Source organism: Chaetodon auriga, chromosome 10, assembly GCF_051107435.1.
Source record: "Chaetodon auriga isolate fChaAug3 chromosome 10, fChaAug3.hap1, whole genome shotgun sequence".
NCBI lineage: Eukaryota > Metazoa > Chordata > Actinopteri > Chaetodontiformes > Chaetodontidae > Chaetodon > Chaetodon auriga.
In genome coordinates this window covers 3272981-3295857 of record NC_135083.1, presented here as the reverse complement: position 1 = coordinate 3295857, position 22877 = coordinate 3272981, and the positions used below count along the sequence as shown (strand labels likewise).

General features: G+C 43.1%; 2 protein-coding genes across 2 annotated transcripts; one reads left to right on the top strand and one right to left on the bottom strand.

Moving 5' to 3' along the window:
• Nucleotides 1-1216: 1216 nt before the first annotated feature.
• On the top strand, nt 1217-4503 carry fitm2 (fat storage inducing transmembrane protein 2). Its single transcript, XM_076740527.1, has 2 exons — nt 1217-1417; nt 2198-4503. The coding sequence occupies exons 1-2, from the start codon at nt 1245-1247 to the stop codon at nt 2805-2807; spliced, it is 783 nt and encodes a 260-aa protein (XP_076596642.1). The 5' UTR covers nt 1217-1244; the 3' UTR covers nt 2808-4503.
• On the bottom strand, nt 4500-21417 carry gdap1l1 (ganglioside induced differentiation associated protein 1-like 1). Its single transcript, XM_076740526.1, has 6 exons — nt 20857-21417; nt 15756-15948; nt 12099-12272; nt 9029-9123; nt 8300-8414; nt 4500-8213 (listed from the first exon to the last, which is right to left on the bottom strand). Exons 1-6 carry the CDS (start codon nt 21034-21036, stop codon nt 7870-7872), a joined length of 1101 nt encoding a protein of 366 aa, XP_076596641.1. The 5' UTR covers nt 21037-21417; the 3' UTR covers nt 4500-7869.
• Nucleotides 21418-22877: the final 1460 nt, after the last annotated feature.

Here is a 22877-nt window from a genome sequence, read left to right as displayed (position 1 = left end):
ATCACATGTTGCCTGTTGCCCCAAGCCACCATTACTGTGGAATACACATCTTATTCATTTTTTATGTGTTATATAATCCTTTAATGTGCAACCCTGATTCCATTAACAATAGGACATTGTGTAAAAAATAAAAATAAAAACAGAATTCAGTCATTTGCAAACAAACTGTGTTCACCAACAACTGTTCCTGAGTCCAACCTCGCTCCATCCTCGCTTGTGAACAACTGAGCCTTTCGAGGATGCCCCTTTCACCGACCAGCAGAAGACAAACATGACTTGATAAGATAGAAAAATCCAATTCTGACTCAGCTTTCTCTGAAAAGCAACTCCCAAATATTTTCAACATTCAGCAATTTCAGTTTGTCTACATTGTGTGTGTGATTGTGTTTGGCTTCTTGTATTGAGGTCAGCATGAGCCATAAAACCTGACACCCTGACCCCCTGCCTTACATCCACATGCCACACTACAAGGCTCTGTCTGAGCAAACATGACCCAGAGCGAGAAAGGAGTGTGTGCAGCAGAGTCTCTATTTCACACAATGATCCTGAAACATACTCTGTTGGCTTGATGGTGAAATGATGGGAAAGAAAATGGATGCCATGTTGTAATGGAGGTGAGTCTATCATGGACAGCAAGAGAGCTTGTCTTAGGGTGGGTATGGCTACAGGCGGCAAGCAGAAAGAACTGAAGAGTTATGTATTTTTATTCCTTATACCACACTGTGAAAACACTCCATGTAACATCATGTGTAAGCAGCGTTTTACTGCTGCAGATGTTTGAGGTCTAGCTAATTCCAACTATTTCATGTGCTGCAGGTAGTTTATTCTGTAATCCATTGTAGAGTTTAAGATCATCATACAATTTATATATATAATTAATATGTATGATGAAGTACTTGAGTACATCCAACCACTGGTTTTATCCACCACCTTCTGGGGACATAATATAATATAATATAATATAATATAATATAATATAATATAATATAATATAATATAAATTACAACTGTGCAGTATTAGTAGAAGGTAGTACACGCTTTTCTACAGTAGGTGGAGCCACCTGTATTTACTATCTTGCGGTCCGCCATTAAGACTGAGAGAAGAAGAAGAAGAATTCCGTCAACCGCCCTTAAAACCAAGAAAAAAGAAGGAGGGCACGAGCGCCCGGCCGAAAAGTCTCATTGGTTGAGCCGCAGTGACGTCAGAGCCAGGCCGGCCGGGTCGTCTAGTTAGTGGAGTCAACATGGCGACGCTGGATGTCATTGTGGACAAGTTGGTCGAACTCTGGAAGATACCGGCCGTCCGGCAGCGCTTCCCCTGGATATTTTTGGTGATTTCCTTCGTGGGGTCAGTCCTTCAGTACCTGGAGCTCGTCCCGCAGACATATTTCAGCAGCAGCAAAAATGCCCTGAACGTGTAAGTAGTGCTAATGTGATGTTTGCTAGCTCAGGTTAGCTGACAAGACTAATGAACCGAAGCGCAGGTGGACCACAAGTAAGGTGGCCGACTGATAACAAAAAGGTGAAAGTGCCGTCAAGAATTTCCGGATTGTCTGTGATGAAATTAGCACAGCTGAAGTGATGTAGGTCAAAGGTAAACTATTTGTTGTGCTGCTACATTTCGCCTCGTGTAGTTAATCAGTTCAAAACAAGACGAACAGATGATGAAAAAATAAAACAAACGCCCATTCCTGCAAACACTATGAATTACCTCTGATTAATTATTAATTATTAGTAATACTCAGTCTGCTTAAGCTAACTATTAGCCCTGTGAAGGCAGAAGTTTAGTCCTGCTTGAGACTTAAACAGTAGCATCTCTGAATGAAATGTTAACATGCTAAAATCTAATGATTCACCACAAAATCACAAATTTTCAGATTCATGGATTTTCCAGTTTTAGCAGGCATGATGTCAGTGGTTTTATAATTAAATCCTTAGACTGAAGCCAGCTCTGAAATGATGGAAAAACATGTTTAAAGCTCACCCTCCTTTGGCTGCAGAGGGAAATAGAAAAGACAAATAACGTCTTTGTATTTTATTGTTCTAGTGGATTCACCCATCATCCTTAAAGGTAAAGATGGGTGAATATTTTATTGATACCCAGAGGTGAAACAAAATATATCTTCACTACGGAGGAAAAGGAATGATGAATGCTTTGAATTAAGCTTTATTGTGAACACTGTTGTTCCTCTTGCAGGTATTTTGTCAAATTGTCCTGGGGCTGGAATTTGCTGCTGCTGACGCCCTTCCTCCTCCTCTCCTACTCCTCCTCGACCAGGAGTCGGTATTTTCTCGGCCGGCGGCTGCTGTCTCTGGTGGTGGCGACCGCCATCTGGTACTTCTGCACCGAGACGTTCTTCTACATCGAGGACCTGACCGGCTCGTGTTTTGAAACCGACACCCTTGATGTTATCAAGAAGGAGTTCGCCTCCAAAGCCAGCTGCAGGCGTGCCGGCTTCCACTGGCTCGGCTATGACATCTCGGGACACTCCTTCATCCTGGCCTACTCGGCTCTCCTCATCATGGAGGAAACGGCACACATGGCATCCCTGAAGAGAGCCAGTCTCTCTGCTCTGCCCAGGATGGTCCTCAACCTGCTGTACTTGGCCTTGAATCTCATATTGATCATTTGGGTTTGGATGTTTACCTGCACCTCCGTTTACTTCCATGACGTGCATCAGAAGTTGCTCGGGACCATATGTGGCCTGTTGGGGTGGCATCTGACATATCGAGTTTGGTATCTGAATCCTTTGTCGCCAGGACTCCCCCCTCAGCCTCACAGAGTAGGACAGAAACAGCACGCCTAAGCTGCAGTCATACTTTCCGACAACATTGCTGCTAATGCTGCAGCCATCCTCCAAACAACACACTACGGTTGACGTTATCTGTCTTCGGGTCCAAGCTGCCCAAGCTATTTTAAGTTATTCCCTCCTCACAGAAAGGTCATTTTGCACAGGATGACTGGCTTGTAGTTCCTCCATGGTGTTTGGCAGCTGCTGCTCCCAAAATGACTCTCTGTAATCTGAGATAAAAGTAAGACGCTGCTCTGCTGCCTGGCTTCGGCGTCTCACCTTCACTCTGTGTGTGCGGCTTGCCTGCTACGCCATTGTCTCCCGGTTTGTTGCCTTATAGTGCTTTACTCAGAGTAATCTCAGTTTTTAGATGTCTGAGTGGGAACACTTCAGAATGTTTACAGTTGGTTGACACTGATGTTGTGTATTTTTGCAGCTGTTCATTGTTTTTATTGGAAACTACCTTCAGAACAAAGTCAGATGAGACTCTGCAGCTAAAGAGGGCTCAAGTTTCATTAAGTGAGCTGTGGTTTTTCATCATGGGTCGTTTGGAGTTTGTGTGTCTGTTTGTCACCACTCTATGTAACGTTGGTTCAGAGGATGTAGCTGGAACAGCAGGTACAAAGATACCTTTAATGTCTCATCATACAGTTATAATCAGCCCTGCAACTGCAAATTATTGATACTGAAATGTTGGAAATACTGATGATTATTTCCATTCTAGACAAATCTGCCAATTATTTTGATTCAGTTTCTGTTGTGGACTAATGGATTAATCAGCTGATTGTCTCAGCTGTGATTTTATTTACTATCAACAACCACATGAAATCTCTAAAACTGAATACTAAGCAGTGTTGTCAAACGTTGCCAAAGCCAGATATCTTATTCCTTTGTGCCATAGAGTCCAAAAACCTTTAAAAACACAGAAATTAAAATAGGAACTTTAGTTCAAATACTGTGTTAACTGCAGTTCAGTGAGTATAAACTAAAAAGTTTATGTTTGTAACCTGTTGAAGTTTGACCTCAGTCCTCAGTAGGAACCAGTGGTGGCGGAAAAGTTGTAAAGTTTCATAAGTTTACTTACAACATTGTTGGTTTTGGATTTGTTGACAGTGAGGATAATATAGAAGAACGGCTGCCTTTGCATGTAATTGGGAAGATTAAGCTGTGTCTCCACCCAGAACTTTTATTCCCAGGAATTGCTTTTCGAGACGTAAAACGTTCCTTCAGCTCACTGTTTCTGTTTCCACTGCGACCTAAAGACCCGTCAAGATTTGGCAAATTAGTCTGTTTTCATTCCTCATTCTTGGCCGACTGTTCAGCAGTGACACTTCTCCATTTTGATGTGTCAAAAAACAATGAACAGACAATAAGCTGGAATGTGGCTGCAGATTTTTAAAAATGGTGTCTGAAATAAAAGATTGAAGATTGAAGAAGAAAAAAGAAAATGCTCTGCGAATCAGAAATGTTCAGCACTGCAAGCCCCACCCTCAAAGTTTGCGTTCTTTTGGACCACCTGAGCAGAATAAAGTCCCTGGTTTCTGCGGTGCAGACACAGCTGTCCTTAATGAACCCGTAAATCAGCAGAATATTAATAACATTATAAAGCAAATAACTTTGTAGACGATGTGTCAAATGCACAAATTCGAGCTCTGCATTGAGGGGATCATGGAGGGGTTTCTGGTGAAATAAAAACCAGGATCTGTGTTTTCCATTTTCATTATTTATTTGTCATTGATGGCAACTGAATAAATTAAGGCTTATGAACAAACATCATAAAAAGCACCTTAAATAAATGCATATATAGAAATATAAAAAATAAAAAGTAAAAAATAAAAAAATACTATAGTGAAATATAATGGCCACAAATCACACCTAGGATTTCTCGACTTGAACTCTTTGTGTTCCCAGCAGAACGGATCCGAACCCCTCAGGTAGCATGATTGTAGTGCTTAGAACAGATGTGGCTGCAGTAATCAAAAGTGTTCACGACGACTGGCTGGTTATGAGGTTTTCTCGCCGTTCTCCCCCTCAGTGTTTATCAACATAATATAACTATGATTAGATCGCCGCAGGAACTCGTACTTTTCACTTTTGAGTCTTCTTACTTGTGAAAAAACTTTGAAACATTCAGGTCTCTATTTTTAAATCTTCTCTTTTTACCATTTGCATCACTGCTGCTCGTGACAGAAGAGCTTCACAACAGACAACCTCCCTGTTTCCTTTAATGCATATCTCAGATGTCTTCCAGGCATGAAGGACTGATTCTAAACACTTAAATCTGCCCTCTGTGGCTCTTCTGTACTCTCCATGTCTCCATTACCAAACATGAAACTAGCTTCTGTTTTCTAGATGAAAATCAGATTCATTACCAGATGTGACGCAGCGAGGAGACGCTGCTGTTAAAGGAGCTTTGATCGTCGTCTGTGGTTCGAGGAAACCTGCCACAGCTGCAGCGTGCTGCTAATCTCCACCTGCAGAGACGAGTGTCTGCAGCAGGAGGAAACAGGGAGCGTCCCCACTGAAAAACAAACGACTTTCATTATCCAAAGCTTGGCAGCTATCCTCCTTAATGACAGAAAGAAACACTGAGCTGTGAGTCCTCGCTGCAAGAAAGTCCACATAACCAGCCATAAAAGCAAAAGCAGCGTGCCCCTTCAGCCAGAAGCTCACGTGATGAGTTCAAACCGAAGAGCGCACGGGTTCAGGAGCAGAACGATAGCATGAGAAACCCTGGAGATCCGACTCCCAGAAAGCAGAAAGGCTCCCGTTAAGGGTGAACAGAGTGTGGAGCAAGAAAAGTACACAGCATCAACAAACAACGACACAGCTGGCAAGGCTGGCGGGGGGGTGGGGGGGGCTTTTTCTCTCTCCTCCTCATACTCCTTTAAGCCTTCCGATGAGTCAGCTTCTCCTCCCCTGTTCCCCTTGTCTAACCTGTGAGCTCATTAAAAATTCAGCGCGGTAAAATAAGTGAGACAATGTTTAATTAAAAATATCTATCTGTAAAAACAATCTTGCATCTGTCAGGAGGAGTCAGCGACAAACAGGCCGCGGTCAAATACGGTGGTGTTTCTCGCTCAGAGTTGCTGAGGGACCATCTCCAACACACTGCAGAGTGCAGGTGCTTCAAAGGTGACAAATGGCGACGGAGCATTTAGAAATCTGTGGTTTTGATGCTCGGCGGCGATCGTAAATTCTGCCTCTGGGCGACACAAAATCCTCAGTGTCCACCCGTCACGAGACGCTCACACAATAAGAAAAGTACCCATGCAATGAAATCTACACCCTAACGCTAATGCAACACGATTGTGCCATAGATGCAGAATTTACAATTTGACCACCAGCTCAGCCAAGTGTAACTTTTCAAACACCAGGTTTTGTAACACCTGAGCTTGTGCTCGGTGACAAAGACAGTGACGGTGGACCAGTGTGTGCCGTGTGACCTGTGGTGCTCGAAATAAACTGACTCTGAGCGCTCGTGTGTCTCTGTGTGTCTGTGTTTCACTGTGTGTAGGATGCACACTTAGTTAAAGGCACAACTCCACGTTTTGGGAAATGAGCTGGTTCACATTGGATGCTGCTCTCATCTCCGTGTGTTCGAGACGCTGCAGTCAGCAGCTCGTGAGCTTAGCTTAGCATGAAGACTGGGAACAGCTAACGTGTAACGTTTATTAGCATTATATTCAGGTCACAGCGCGAAGAATTCACTTTTCCTGGAAAAATAAACCAGAATCTGTGAAAAACCCAGAAGGTAACTTAACGACACATTCCGCTGTTGCCAAAGATTCTTCTAACATCTGAATAAAGCAAATGTTCAGTTTTCTGTGCAATAAAAATAAACGTTTTCAGCCCGTTTTCCAACATGAACACAGGCAGCAGCCAGGATCTCCTTGCTCAGTTTGTACAAATGTGAACCAAGATTTAAAAAAATGACTAGCAGTTCTTTTGGACATTTGATATTTTTATACAAAATAATGCTCTTTGCTTGTGTTTTCCAAACAGAGCAAGGACACGTCTTTTGCATTGTGCAAATATTTGGGCCAACTGGTGCTGCATGCTGCTGCTGTTTCCCTCCTTTCCAGTAAGCTAGCAGCCGGCTAGCTTAGCTTCATCTTTAACCTTCAGAACAGCAGAAAGTCTCGCTAACCGACCTTCTGGGTTTTTCAGAATTTGGGGGGTTTATATTTTACAGTAAATTGGATGTTTTGCATTTAGATTAAAGATGAGAGGCACAAACTGGAGCTAAGAAACAGCTTGCACAAAATCCGCTGAGCACCACCTCAGTAAATCAGGCCACTTTTACTTTAGTTTTTGCACAAATTAAGCAAAGATATAACATGTTAATTAGTGAGCATTGGAGGCGCTGGTAGGCAGGTCTGGTTACCTTTGGACAAGGTCAGGCTAGCTGCCTCCATCTGTTTCCAGTCTTTATGCTAAGCTAAGCTAACCGTCTCCTGGCCATAGCGCCATAATAGCGGACAGATGTGAGAGCGGCATCGATCTAAATTAATAAGTGATTTACAGACTTTCCCAAGATGTCGAGCTGCTCCTTCAAAGTTTCCCTCCATCCTTTCATGTTTTCTTGTGGCAGTTTCTGGCAGCACAGCACTTATCAGAGAGTATTTGTCATGTACATTTTCCTTTGGTTTTACTGGTGAAACCTCAGGCTGATGGAGGAGTGACGAGCAGGTATGAGTAATGACTACAATAGTGGCATGCGAAGGTCAGTTAACCCCTGTTGGTGTTACTGTGTTTAACTTTTTGTCTGGGTTTCTACTTTAAGTTTTCAGTGTAAGTGGACCTGATGCATGCCTCCAACAAAAGTTAAACAAGGACTCGCCGGCACGAGAGCGGCGAGTTGCCACAAATTAAACTCGATGAAGGCCTTGATTACCAGAAAATGTGCTGTCAAGAATTTCTTATTATGGAATGTTTTAATATTCTTTGTTCACCCAGGTAAGTAATAGTGTTCTCTATATAGATTCATTATGTTTTCCTGCAGTCATAAAACATTACAGAAAAGTTGAAACATCACACAAATACACAGACATTTAACACAACAAGAGGGCATTCACTACATGTATTTCTTTTTTAAATACCAGTAGGCAAAGTAGCCCATCCCTCCCAGCGAGCCCATGAGAAAAGAGGCCCCGAAGAAGGACGGCGGCTTCTTTTTTACCATCCGGAAGGCGTTGGGTAGGACCGCCGACAGGAGGGTCGTGTGGATGTCGCCCAAGACCTTGCGGAAAGCGTAGCGTTTTTGCACACGCACGAAAAAGGACTGCAGGTTGGGTCGGCTGCCGTCCTCCCAGTATTTCTTAGAAAGTCCCAAGAACTTGAGCCTGTGCAACAAGGCTCCGAGGCAGACATCCGCTAGTGTAAATTCAGGTCCACATAGCCACAACTCACACTTCTGACCTGCAGTCGAAGGAAATTATATAAAAACATTGTTGGAAATATTCGGATTTGGTGTCCTGGAGGTGATAATAATGGCGTGGACATACCTTGATACTCTAGTTTTCTTTTTTCCAGCTCGGCCTCCACTTGATCTAGAACCATGGCTAACTCCCCCAGAATTTTCTTCAGGTAGTTCACATTATCGTGGTCCAAGATTTTCGCCTGACAAACATTTTTAAAAAAGACCAAAAAAAAAAAGCTTAAATTCCAGGACGTCAAACCGCGGGGGGGCTGCCCTTGAGCAGAAGTTAAATGCTAATATGCTCGCAGTGATGCTAATGTTTAGCAGCTAATGTTTACCATGAGCAAATGAAAGATATTAAAGCCCAGGTTTAGGTTAAACTGATGCACTGTTAAATGTTTTAAAAGTTAACATCCTGTTAGGAAAATACTATAATAGGTACCTTTTAATGTGCAACTTAAAGGGATCTTAGTTTTTAAATGAATATGCTATGCTATCCTAAGTCAATCCCCTGAACTGAATTTTCACCTAAATTAAAACATAAATACTCTGAGGGTATAAATTTAAGGGGGGGGGTTATATTATTGTTTATATATTTGCACATTTTAAGTTAAGTTTTTAGTTTTCACTCCTTAAAAAACTCTTTAACTCTGAACTTTATCAATACCTTAATTAATACGGTCCATTAATTTATCCCCTTAGAGCCACTGAAATACCTTAATTACATCATTGGTCATTTTCAAATCACGGGAAGTTTAGGATGAAGAATGATGGGAATCCAGAAACAGACGAGATGAATGCACTCCACACTCACCATGAGCTTCTTCTGCTTGGACAGGTACGGTTCTGTCAGCTGAGGCTCCTCATGGTCCAACTTCATCAGCTCCGTCGCAGCGTTGGCCAGATGTCCTGAAGGCACACACACACACACACACACAAAATACTCAAATTTATATTTGAACAAATCTAAATAATGTAGTTTTCCCATCTTTTGTAAAGTAGTCAAAGTCTTAAATTGTACATTTCTGGCATATTTTCAATGAATGCACCATTTACTCCTGTTAAAGTGATTTTATATGAAACAAACATAAGTGGATGATTACACACAAACATCAGTGATGCTTAAATAGTGCAGCAGATTTTACAGAAACAGCCTGACCTGAGTTTCACTGGAGGATCAATTCTGCCGCAGAATTTGGATTTACATGTGGAGGCCATTACCTGAAAGAGCACTGAAGTTCATACTGGCAGGCCTGATATCAGCTGCTGGGGTTTATAAATCTGGCATCACGACGACGTGCTGAGCTAAGGGTTTTTTGGTATTGAGTAGCGTCAAATTACACCGTATGCTAATCACGTCGAGCACATAAAAACAGGGATTTGTTTGTTGATGATGTGGAAAATGCTCCGAGGAAGATGAACGGCTTTGCATTCGTAATGCCCGTCTGTTGTTTTGCTCTGGGAGACTAGCTGGTCCCAAAGTTGAAGCTCATTCAACCCAGAGGGCTTGTAAATGTTCAGATTAATCCATTCAAAACACTGAAATCCATTCATATTACATATCAAAAATAAGAATACACGTGGAAAATGAGGCAAAAACAAAAACAGCCCTCTACTTTATGTCTCCACGTTCCATAAATAAATGTTATTCTTCACAGAGTTTCTCATTGTTGCTGATAAAAGCTGCTTTTAAGAGTAAAATCTCTGGCACACCACACACACACACACACACACACTGGTGGACACACATCATCCGCTCAGAACATTAAACGTGTGTGAACATGCATTGTGAAATGCAGCAGAACGCGCTGTCACAAGAAATCAAGCTGCATCGATGCACAGCACGAGGTTCCTCTGCGAGCGCCGTGTGTCGAGTGGCCTCGGTTGAGTGTGTGGTGCAGTCTGTTTCTGGTAACTCGGGGATCTGGATCCTCTCCACTCAGAGTCTGACAGGGGGTCTTTTCAGGAAGAGGATGAACTCTCATAGACTGTCCAGGAGCTCCTGACTGATGAGAGACATCCACTTCCTGGTGAGTTCTTTCAGTCCAGTGTGTGGAGTTTAGTGGCATCCAGTGGTGAGGTTGCAGATTGCAACCAAATGAACACCCCTCACCTCAGCCTCCCCTTCCAGGCGTCTGTGGGGAACCTTTTTCTCATCAAGAAACATCCACGCTAAATTATTGAACGCATACATCACACTAACCTCTGCGATGGCTGGAGCTGCTTCTCGTGGCAAAGCATTTCATGTCAGATGTTAGTGATGAGGATGATGATGATGATGATACTCGCAGCTGGGTTTACAGGTTTGGGTCAGTCAGTCTTGAGCAGAACTGAGTCTTTGCCAGCGTCAGTTTTAAACAGAGCTGCTCTCACTAGGATGTTGTCCCAAACAATGGAAATCCTCAGGACATACATCCAGTTTCTGGACTCGAGCGGGTCGAGGTTGTTGTAGCTTTGAGCTCATTGTTGCTTTGCAGCTCAGTCATTTTATGTTGTAGGAACATCAGCTGGTTCCACATTTAATGACATAACAAATATGTTCCTTTTGTTGACGCTTCATGCCCTGAAACCTCTCACCAAACGCCTGACGGAGCTTTCACTCTCAGCAGCAGATTCAGCAGCTTTTGTTCTTGCAGAGCAGGAACATGCTCGGTGTTTCCTCCGTGCGTCTGATGCTCGCAGCTCCACAGCAGCAACAAGGCACTCCTTCACAAACTCTCCTTCTGAAGGAGGTTTTAGCTTCTTAGCTATGAGCTCGCTCAGCTTCTGTCAGAATGTGGTCTTATGAAAGCTGCTTGTAGGACACTCAAAGTCGAACTCAGTCTTGTTCATCCAGTTTATCCGTTTCGAGCCGCAGTGACTCTTGAGATTGGCCTTTCAGCACTGCGAGCTCGTCCCAACAAACTAACTCAGACACAGTCTTGACTTTTCCTTCAACAAAGAAAACCATCGTTTGTCCAGTTCTCCTGCAAAGTGCGATGCTCCACATTGACTTTTCTTTTTTCCCAGTGATCCATGTCATCAATGAGACGAAACCGTTAGATGTTTTCTGCGTTTCGGGACCACCAGTCGACTATTTGATGTTATTTTCTTTGATCACAGAAAAAAACGTATTGCTGTCTAGAGAATTTTTTTGTATTTATGAATTGCCTCGTGGGCCGGATGGATGCGTGCAGACCTTCAGGAGGACCTGCTCCCTCTGTAGATATAAAGAGCTCATTCTAGGCTATAAAAAAACACAATTTCTTATTTCAGGTGATTATACACTAATGAAAACAGAATTCTGAATATTATATTCCACTTCTGCCAGTAGATCGCTTAAATCCTCCACACTGGACCTTTAAAAGCTGTTTTACTTAGCATCTCTGATAAGCACCTCAAGGAAAGCTATTTCAGATCTGCGTGTCTTTGTGGTGCGAGCATGAGATCATAGAACAGACAGACAACAGAGTCCCGACTTAAAACCAGGTCAGTCTTAACTCGGGACTCTACTCGAGGAAATAAGGCTGCCTGAGACAGCGACGTCTCACATGTGTTCTGTGAATATGAAGCTACAGCTAGCAGCCGGTTAGCTTAGCTTTGCATAAAGAATCAGGGGGAAACAGTTTGCCAGGATCTGTCCAAAGACAACCAAAAAAACACCTTCCAGGACCTCTAAGGCTCACAAATGAACACAGATCTTTAATCCATTCAAAAGTACTTGAATTGTATTTATATGACTGGAACAGTATTTGTTCTTTACAAAATCAGACCCATTTGGTTCATGTTTTGTGACTTTTCTGTTGATTTTCATTCACTGCTTTGTGTGAAGCACAACTGGAAACCATAAACCACCATGTTCTTCTTTCTAAACAATCATGCCCACACAATACGGTTTCACTTACTACGTATTTCTGCGGTGGCGTACTTTGGGATCATAGAGTCGGTGGTGAGCTCTGGATGGAGGATGCAGCCGTGTGTGTAAGCGTCCATGGGCAGACCATCCAGTAGCTGACGGTACTGCTGCACTCGCTCGTGAAGAGGCGAATCTGCATCAGGAATCAGCTGAGCCACCGTGTCTGCGGGCGAGACGCCGGTGTGAAAACAGGAATACAGAGAAAACATCTATATGGAGCTCAGGACCATCCCATGGCTCTCTGAGGACACACAGGCTCATAATGTGCAAACAAAACATTGAAAATGAATGTCGAGCACAGCTGCACACTAATATTCTTGGTATATTTTCATTTGCTTCTCAGATTTCTAAGCAACCGTCATTAAGCTTGCTGTTACACGTCCCCAAAATAACACAATTCTCAGCGCTCCAGCTCTCAGACAGTCACAACATGACGCCACTGGTCATATTTCATAAAGCCTGGCAGTAGAATAATACTGAAGTCATGGGAAAAAAAACTCCTGGAAACTAACAAGCTTTTGAGAATTTACACTGAATGGAAAAGCAAACGTGTTTCGGCTATAAACACTGCGTAACCCCATGAGACGAGATTCAAGGACAATCCAGATGAACAAAAACACAATAAGCGCAGTAACACGAGGCCACGGGTTAATTTGGCTCCGCTGTAAGCTTGTTGCACCGATTCCCTACTGGCCTGATCTGGTCCATTTATCTGCTGTTGCTCAAGTTAAAGGAATAGTTCCACATTTGGGGAAATGAGCTTATTTGCTTTCTTGAGAGCGTCAGATGAGAAGATGAGTGCCGCTCTCATCACCCTGTGATGCTCCAGAGCTTCAGTGCTGCACTTCTTCCAGCTGTGAGGCTCAAACTGAAAAGCTGCAGCAGCACAGATGAGCCAACAGTTTGTCTTTATGCGTGAAACACCAAAACTCTGCATACTACATTTCCCATAATGCAACTCAACCCTTTGTTACCCTACCTTGTTCACTTCCACATCATAAAGTCTGTAATTCTGCAATATTTTTCCCTTTTTTTTGGTTTGTTTGCACATTCTTTGGTGGTTGTTATGAGAAGGATTTTTTACTGTAATTCGACTGTGTTTGGGAACTTTTGCTGCTTTTTTGTTTTTCTACTAATGTCTTAGCAGCTCCTCCAGATCCAGAGAAGGTGTTTTCACAGGCTACGCAGTACCTCATCACTAATAACCTGATGTTGTGAGTAAAATTAGTTCAGTGTCTCTTTAAGTATAAGCCAGCAGCTTGTTAGCTTAGCTTAGCAGAAAGGCTTGAAACATGAGATGACAACTTGCCTGGCTCTGCCTGAAGGTATCATGAGCATTCCAGCAGCTCTCACTCATGAACACATATATTATTTGTTGAATCTCTGCTAAAAAACAGTGTAAAAATGGAGGTTACGTGCTGGACTATTTGTCTGCCGGGCGGAGGTACTTCCTGCAGTTATTGCTGAGGGGACCAGCTTTTGTATTTTGCTGTCCTTATTCTTGTGTTAGCACTCAGCGTGCTGGCTACATGCTGCATGGCTGGGAGGATGCTCAACTTAATGACCTGCTGCTGAGACTCAGTATTAAGGATGAGACAGGTTAGCGGAGCAGAGTGAGCTTTTATCTCCGTGCAGGGTCACAGCCAGCCAAACACAGGGCTGACAAAACACAGATAATCAGCTGGCTGCTTGAGGATATTCAGAGATGCTTGCGGAGGGTGGAGCTGCACCTGGCAGAGCTCCAGAAAGCTGAGTAATCAGTCCCAGGACCGGCATGCCGACCTGGGCATGCCATGCAGCGGTCATTTCGGTGGTCTGCTGCAGCAGTGTGGGGTAAATCACACATCAGCAACTAAAACTCATCCGAAGAACAACCCAATGTTCAAACAGACAACAATGCACATCACAGAATATAAGAGCAGCTGAGGCCCTGATTGTTCGATTGAACAGTTTTCTCACAGTGGGGGCACTCTGCTGCATCTCAGCAACACTGTGAAGCAGTCCGAGTTGGCACCATGCAGCTCTGCACTGGTATAAGAGTCTCTTTTCTGAGACATCTGCACTTTCCGGGGCAGCTGCAGCCCACGTTGCCAGCATTCATTAGGGATTTACACGCAGAGAAAAAGCATGTCTGTAAGTCTTATCCAGCAGATTGACTCCTGGCTAAAAGCATGTCCAGCTTGAGCTCTGCTTTTAAAACATGTGGTGGATTCATTTAACATTCAACAGACCAAAACAGAAAACAAAAACACCTCAGCTGGACGGTTTTGTTACACTGGAAAACTCCTGACTGACGTTAACAGGCGCAGATTCTTGTACAGTTTCAAACTAACTTGTTCAAATAGGGATTACTGCAATTACCTGCTCGTGGCACACTATCAAATAGCCAAAACAAACGGGTCTGAATGAGAACAGGACCTCAGACACCAGGGTCAGTTATTGCCTTCTAGCCTTTCATTACTGAGCAAGCAGTCAACCAGATCTCCTGCAAAGCTTTCAAGCATCGCTGCTCCGAAGAAGTGACCACAAACTAAACGAAGACAAGGGAGTTCTCCAGTCATTGGCCAACATCCCTCAGGCCTTTACTGGTTTGAGGCTCCCAGGACATTACATAACATCACGCCGTCTCGGCTGATGACTCTATAGGACACATAACACACAGAGATCACGGGACTCAGTGCATACATCTTAACATTTGCTTACTCTCTGGCAAAGGCAGTGGATGACACGTCTTTAGCCTGAATCTGAGTCACTGCCTCATAATGCACATTTCACATGAGAAATCTTATATATTTGTTGTTGTTTAATCATGAAAATCTCTCTCAGGTTTGTATCTGAGTCCCTTCTGCGACTGCCACAAATTCTCCCACAGGGATCACTCCAATTTCATCTAATCTAATCAGAGGAGTTCATCTTGGTGACATTGGTGCAAAGACATTGTTGCAGTGACTTAGAGAGCTTCACAGTACAGTACACACTGACACACAGTGTACAGGGATGACAGATGGCCTCCGATGGCTTCCAATTGTGTTTGCTACCCCAGCTTCACAAACTGGGAGGATGTAGCCTGATATTTTCTGTAGCTCTTGAGCAACACTGACTTAGGAACAGGGTAAACTGGGCAACCCTTGATTAAATGTGTGTCAGTTGGTTTGTAGTAGATTAATCAATGGCGTGATTGTTTCACAAAGACACCACTAAAACCTGAGCCTGTTGGGGAGACGATGGGTCCTTGATTTCAGACAGAAGCACACAAAAGCAGACTTCTGATTTTTAGCCAGCAATCATCAATTTTCCCACCTGAACGCTGGCTGATTTAATCAGCTGTAACTAGTCAGCTAATTGACCTAAGATTCATGGGCTGGTTGGAAATGCTGCCTCAAGCTGACTTTTTTGAAACAAGCACCTTGTAAAAGGGATCTTAAATATGCACATAAGGCTACAAACGCGATATTGTACGAAAGGACTGATGCTAAAGCTGCATGTCCCAGACATAAAGTCCATTTCCATGACCCATGTAGGCACACTGAACTGTGGCATTGGGGTTAATCTGTCCGTGCTTTCAATCATGCTTTTAAACTTAAAGTGAATAGAAGAAAGGGGAACAGCATCATTAAATGGGAACCTCGTTATTACTGCACCATACCTCCCACAAAGTTTTTCTCCAGGTAATCTATAATCTGGTTGTAGTCGCTGATGATGGTGTCCCCGTGGAGGAAGACGGGCACCTCCTCACCCAGGTTCAGCCTCATGAACCACGGCTCCTTGTGCTCCTGCAGCGGCAAGCTCACATCCCTCTCCTCGCAGACCAGACCCTTCTCGTTAATGACGAGACGCACCTGCAAACACAAACACACCACACCTTTACTTCTACCATGAATATGTGTGAATGTATGTGGGAAATGATTGCAGAGGGAGAACTGGGAACATTTTGTTCCTTTGAAAACATAATTGAGACCTTAAAATGCAAAAACAAGAGGAAGACTGATGATCCATTTCATCCTAAGTAAAACAAAAACATTGCAAACAAAGATCATTTTTCTGCTGTTAAAAAGAGTCATTGCAATATTACCAAAGCTAAGCACACGGGCTAATAGCTTTATTTCTCTACGACATAAATAAAAGTTACCATGCCTGTGCCGTATAGAATAAAAAGGCGTCGTTGAAATGTTTGTGTGGTCTGGCAGAATAATGAGACGCTTTGCAGTGTGCACAAGTTTCAGCAAAAGCCTTCCAGGACCGTCAGGATCCATTGCTACAGGGATGAAGGATAAGCCAAGGTCCATGGAGAGCTATTAGTGGGAATAAGATTAATGAAAGCAGATGACACTTGGGGTATAAAGTGCTACATTTGGCCGCTCAGGAGGAAGAGCAAAATGGGAGTTTTGCTGAACATGGTCAGACATGGTGTAATGAAATAAAAATGAGTGATTTAGTAACACAAGCAGAGCAATTACAACAGCGGCACGGGTTCGGACAAATCTATGAATGCAGCTGCAAAGTCACAGCGAAAAGCTTTTTACATCTCCATCAGAGCAGCTCTGTTACTCGCTAAATCACAGATTTCTATATAAAACTGTCAAACGTTTCAGGTCCCAGTCTTACACTGCTGAGGTGTCCCCATGCGATGCCCACAACAACACACTCAGGCTGCAACCGGAGTTTGTTATATAATAATATTAGTCACTCCTGAGTAACGATGCCAAATAGTTCAGCTGCTTGCAAGGCACAAAATAATCTCATGTTACTGAACAATATACAGTAACTTAAAGGACCAGTGTGGAGGATTTATGGGGGTCTATTGGCAGAAATTGAATATAATCTTCAGAATTATGTTTTCAGTGTAAAATCACATGAAAATAAGACCTTAGAATGAGCTCTTTATACCTACAGAGGGAGCTGGACCTCTTCCACTAAGTCCACCATGTTTCTACAGTAGCCCAGAACGGACAAACCAAACACTGGCTCTAAAGAGCGGCTTTCATATTTTTTTTACATTTGCAAGTTTCTAAAATACGACACATTGTCAAAAATGAAATGAGTGGTTCCCAGACCTTTTAGCTTGTGACCCTTTACCAAAAAAGCAGCGTCTAGCTGGAGCCCCTTGTCACATTTAGGATTTGTCTATTAGCAGTTAGCTAGCTAGCACTATGTTAGCAGTTCTACCAACTTCTCACATAGTTTCATTTGAGGTCCAAAGAAGTAAAAGCATCAAAATAATTCACAAAGAACCAAAGACTAGAGACGAGAGAGAGAAAACTAAAAACAAATCTTTTTTTTGGCTCCCACTTTAACCATCTCACAGTCGCCCAGAATTATACTGTGATCCTTTGGAGGCAGGAGGGCACATTTGTGAAATTAGTAAAAATGTGTTAAGACTCTGTTTTTTGGCAAGAATAAACTACACACTATATATTTATACAGAGTAATAAATGAATGCCAAAAGAACAATATTAAATATCCTGAAAGTAGATAATTTCAATAAAAAGCTGCTATTCGTAACTCCAGATGGTCCACAGACACGAAGGAATCATGAGACATCGGGTCCCTGGACACAGACATGACAAAGGCCCTCCATCCATCCCATAAAACAACACAGAGATACACAACAGCTGTGTCTCTTTGTAGTCATTTTGTGTGTCTCTGTAGTCGATTTATGTCTATTTGTAGTTGTTTTTGTGTCTCTTTGTGGTCCTTGGATTACCAACAAGAACTGTTGCCATCATGTCATACAGAGGCTCTGCTCCAGGGGCCCCCGGCCATTTACCCAGCCATTCAGTAATCCATCCATGACACTGACAAGACAACATGCCAACAGTATCACCCTCTGATTCAGGTATGGGGGACAGCCTGACCACCCCTCTGGACCCACTGGACTGTATATAAAGTGGTTAAAACTAGCTCCATCTCAACTGTACATTTTTCTGCAGAACGAGTACTTTTACTGCCAAAGAAGATCTGAATACTTGTCCCGCTGGTTGTTAATGCGTAATCATATTGGAAACCATGCAAAGCTAATTCTTAGATAATTGCAGGCACACTGTCCTGTACACAAAAATACAAAGCCTCACAGAAGGTGTGATGAAGGTGTAAATCTCTAACCTGCAGGCCTTCAGATTGCCAGTGCTGTATCGATCTGTGAGGCCTCTAAAAAGTGCTGTTCCTCCAGGGTGCTGAGCTCCATTTGTCTCTATCCTTATCAAAGCTCTTGTGTTCACAATGCATCGCTCTTGTGAGTTAGATGAATATACTGCATGACCCCTCCAAGCCCTGGGAGCACAGGTACTGTGGCAGTTAGGTGTAAGGCAGTACAATCTCAGAGGAAGGAAAAAAGGGCTGTGCAGGAGAAATTCAATGGCACAGCTTCCCTCTTTCCTCAGGAACCTGCTGAGGCATACACAGACTTGTAAATAATCCCCCTGAACATCTGATGATGATACTCATCGAGGCAGCCGTTGATCTCTTGGAGGAGCGACTCCTTTGTCATTATCACTTGCTCAGTGTCTCTTTGCCAAAGTGTTTCCAGTAGGAGAGAGTGAGAGAAAGACTTTTCAAGTCACACAAGATTGACTAAATATAACAACATCTTTCAAGGTGCTGCACAGATACTTTGACCAAATCACGCTGCAAGCATTTGTGTTATATTAAGGCAGAAAATATTCAGTTCAATTCTGCTGGAGTGGACAACCTAGTGCTCGGCCTCTTAATCTCATAAAAGCTATGCCCGAAATGCCATTTAAAGCACGCATCAGCTTGCATAACAACAAATGTCATACACCGCAGTACAAGTGAATAGAATCAGGATCGCTGGGCAAATTTAGTTCTGCAGTTTAACTGAAATCTGCATGTGTTGTTCTGAAGCTGCATGGCCAATAGCCTGTTCATTGACAGCACAGTCACACGCCATCGTGAAGACACTTCAGCTTGTCCGGCTCCAGGATTGAGGTGATAATCATGACAGTGAGCCTGGTGTTTACCCTCTGCTGAGTGACAACCGGCACAATCAGCAGCTCGGCGGCCGTGAGCCAACAATGGAGCCTCAGAACTGACGTACCAACAGGAGACTGAGCATCAACTCAAGGTTGTTGGTCCGGAGTGGAGAGGAGTGTACTGTAACACCGTCCTTCAGTTCACAGAGACGGCGCTAAAGCTGCTCTGAGTGCAGGCAGGCAGTGATGATGAAGCATGAGCCGCTTCTCACGACAACAATGTTTGACCAAACCTACAGGATGGTGTGGAATAAGAGAGCAAACCACAAGCAGGGAGAAACTCACACGGGCTAATGGTTATTTTCATGTTTGACTCATCTGCTAATATGATGAATAAAAGATTTGTTTGGTCTATAAAGTCAAAAATGGCCCTCACAACTTTCTAAAACCCAAAGGGATGAAATTTGTCCGATCGGTCCAAAAATCAGAGGATATTCTTTTTATTTTCACATTTGGAAAAAACTCAAGCAAATCCTTCATTTTGAATAAAGATCATGTTTTCTTTGACTTAGATTTTCAGCTCTAAAACGTATATAAATCATAAGAGTGTGATCCACGTGTGCACACAAGGTACAGACGGAGGTCAATGAACAAGAGATGATGAACCAAATGGCTTTTCCAAACACTGAAAGTTCACTTCCATTAGTTTGGGAAACTTACAAGAGGTTTAAAAACTATGTGGTCAAAATCGAAGAAGCACAAGCTGAGATATCCTGACCTTTACCTCCTGGTATGGGTCAAGCTCTATATACACTGGATCCTACATTTCCCATAATGCATTGATATACAGAGAGAGCCAAAATGAAACTTCTGTTCCAGAAGTAAGAAAACCTCATTCAAAATCCCACTGACGTTTGTAATCACACTCAAATCCAGGGTGTGCTTCACTCCATATGTTTACATCAGATTGGTGATTTAAAAACAGTCGTTCTTTGTCTTGAATCAGAGCCTGACATCACTATGACATCACAGGGGCTATTTTCTGCCCAGATCCACAGAAAACATAATATATTATGTCTTAGAATAAACTGATCCTTATGTGTAAAATTAGTGGAGTGGCCCTTTAATATACATGCTGATTGTGTAGTAAAGCTCAAATATAATCATGCAACCCTTCATGTAGCTTCATGCTCATTATTAGTATCTGCTCTCAGAGTTCTGAATAGCTTCAAAGCTAAAAGACAACATGTTTACCACACATGCTCATTGCATAGGAAAGGTACAGGTGAGTATCTGCCAAGGTAATCAAAGGTAGACTTCAGGAAGCCATTAAAATAACAACATATGGTGTGATTCAGCTGCAGAAGGGGGAGGACGGCCTTTGGTTTGTTTTGCACATCATTTCAATCAATTATTTAGGATGTCATGTGTCAGAGCACCTAGGTTGTGGCCACAGCCATGCAGATAAAACAGCTTCAACGTGTCAACAGAAGCTGGAAGCTGGTGATATATGAGGGGTGATTTATGCGGTGGTGAACGAAAGACAACAGAATATTGACCAGCAGTCCAGCGATGTGTCGAGGAAACGAGCCCCGTGCTGCAGCGCTTTTCTGAGCGTCTCAAATGGGAGATCTGCCCAGCTGCAGGATCATATTCGTATTCCGGAGGTTTGTGCAGGAGTAAACATGCACACACAAAAAAACATGCTTTGATCACAACAGAAAAACAAACACAGGGAGCTCCACGCTGGCAGCATCATGTCATGCAAAGAGACGTGGAGCCACCTCCATTTTCAAGATCTGCTCCTCTTTTTTTTACCTTCTGGGAGGCGAAAGACTGCGTCCAGTGGTACAAAACGAGCCTGTCTTTATTGAAGGGTTTGGGCTCTGCAGTCGGTTCCTCGCACTCCTCCCCGTCTGTGATTTTTCCGTCCTCATCCATCGCTGAGATGGGCCACCAGCTACAGTTGGTGGGGGTAACATGGTTGGAAGACGCCATGACAGAGCGTTTTGTGCGTGTGGAGGAGAGGAGCGAGGAGGGAGAGAAGAGGAGAGAGAGAGAGAGAGAGAGAGAGAGAGAGAGAGAGAGAGAGAGAATCTCAGCAGCTCGAGCGCAGCATCGTCGCTTCACGCGGCAGCAGCATCCGTCAGGTTCGGACAGCTCCGGTGCTGAAAGCGGCCTCACCCCCGAAAACACAGATTAAAAACACCCGCACAGCCTAATCCATATGCAAACAGCTACTTATCCCAGAATGCCGCCGCACTTACAATTACATAGATGTGTGACCGTGTTACATCACACGGTGATGAGCTACGCACAAACATGCGCGGTGGAGACGCGCGGACGGACCGCTTGAGCGGAAGGTCAAGCGGCTCCAGTAAGGACACGGCGCCGGTAGAGCCCACTTCTGTAAACTGTATATGGATTGAATATGTCTATACATGCAAATGAAAAAAGTCAAAGAAAAGTGTGCAGGCCTTTATTCCAGCGGTGGAAAGTAAGTAGAACAGTATATTTTGAATACTACTACCTTCCAGAGGAAAATACTGGAGGCTACTTGTTACTCAGATGGGTACACTCTTCCACTTTAGGCCAGTCTGGCAGCTGTAGTTGCTGGTAACTTGCTGGTAATATGAAAACATACGATAAATGTATAAAATACAATCCGTTTTAAAGGATAAGCCACTGGTTTAGTCTGTTGTGTTGTGACCCCGTACAAGCAGTGTCTGCTTCAGGCCACCTGTCATTTACCCTAAAGAGAGATTTCCCCTCTTTCCCTGTGATTTAAATATCTATTTCAAGACCCAAAGAATGCAAAAAGAACAGAAAAAGTAAAATAAATAAATAAATAATAATAATAGTAAATTCATAGCAGAAGACATCTCCACAAATTTATATCTCTAATAGTTTTGGACATACATTGGACAGTTTTTTTTTAATTCTTCTTCCCTGTCAAAACCTGGTGCCTACATTACCCACAATGCAACTCATCCACAGACAGTTCATTTGGGGCTTTCTGTATTAGGCTAGCAGCAGCTAATGTAGCCTCAAGCATCTGGGCTGAAGCAAAGATGAGGAGTGGGCTGCAAAGGTCTGGTAAACTCAGTGAAGTTGTTTTCAAACTTTGGTCTTCAGCCCTAACCAACGCTGACTCAAGTGACATCACTTGAGGTAACTGACAGATTTTAGCAACGGCCACCAGAGGCTGTCAAATAAATAGTGGACCCATCGGTTTGTGGACCTCAAGTTTGGCATTACGGCCGTTGTAGTCTTGGTCTTCTGGAGCCAGAAGTAACATCGTCATGAGGGTTTGTTTTGTGTGTTTCAGTCAGTTGTGTCAGTGAGCAAGGCTGCGAGCCAGCTAGCTAACCAGTTTATGGGCCAACAACCAACATCTGCCATGTGAAGCCTAGCATTAGTTACAGTGCAGGTAAACTCAAATCAAAGTATTTCAGTGATAAAAGCGATATTACACACAAGTTCAAGTGATAAATGTAGGAAATGGCCTCAATATAAAAATATATAGTCAAAATATAGGTATAAATACCTTAAATAGGAATATAGATTGCCCAAATTTTGTTTCAAAAATGGCTTGAAAAATGGTGCATATAGCAACGTTAAATAGGAAGAAATCTCCCCCAAAGCCCAGAATGTTTCCATCTGGCTCCACCTTTGGCTGACAGTACTTATGGATTTTGAAAGCAGACATTTTACTCATAATTAAGTGTATTTGCATGAACACGCTGCTGCTTTTACTATTTACTAGTAAAATATTAGAGTATTTATTCCACTGCAGCTCATCAGTAATTCAAACAGTTTATCTCACTTCACAGAGAGAA

Coding starts and splice junctions, on each gene's coding strand:
- gdap1l1 (XM_076740526.1), bottom strand. CDS start 21,036: ATGGCGTCTTCCAACCATGTTACCCCCACCAACTGTAGCTGGTGGCCC. Junction 8,415..9,028: donor CCAAGCAGAAGAAGCTCATG/GTGAGTGTGGAG, acceptor AATGTTTGTCAG/GCGAAAATCTTGGACCACGA. Junction 8,214..8,299: donor AAGAAAACTAGAGTATCAAG/GTATGTCCACGC, acceptor CTTCGACTGCAG/GTCAGAAGTGTGAGTTGTGG.
- fitm2 (XM_076740527.1), top strand. CDS start 1,245: ATGGCGACGCTGGATGTCATTGTGGACAAGTTGGTCGAACTCTGGAAG. Junction 1,418..2,197: donor AGCAAAAATGCCCTGAACGT/GTAAGTAGTGCT, acceptor TTCCTCTTGCAG/GTATTTTGTCAAATTGTCCT.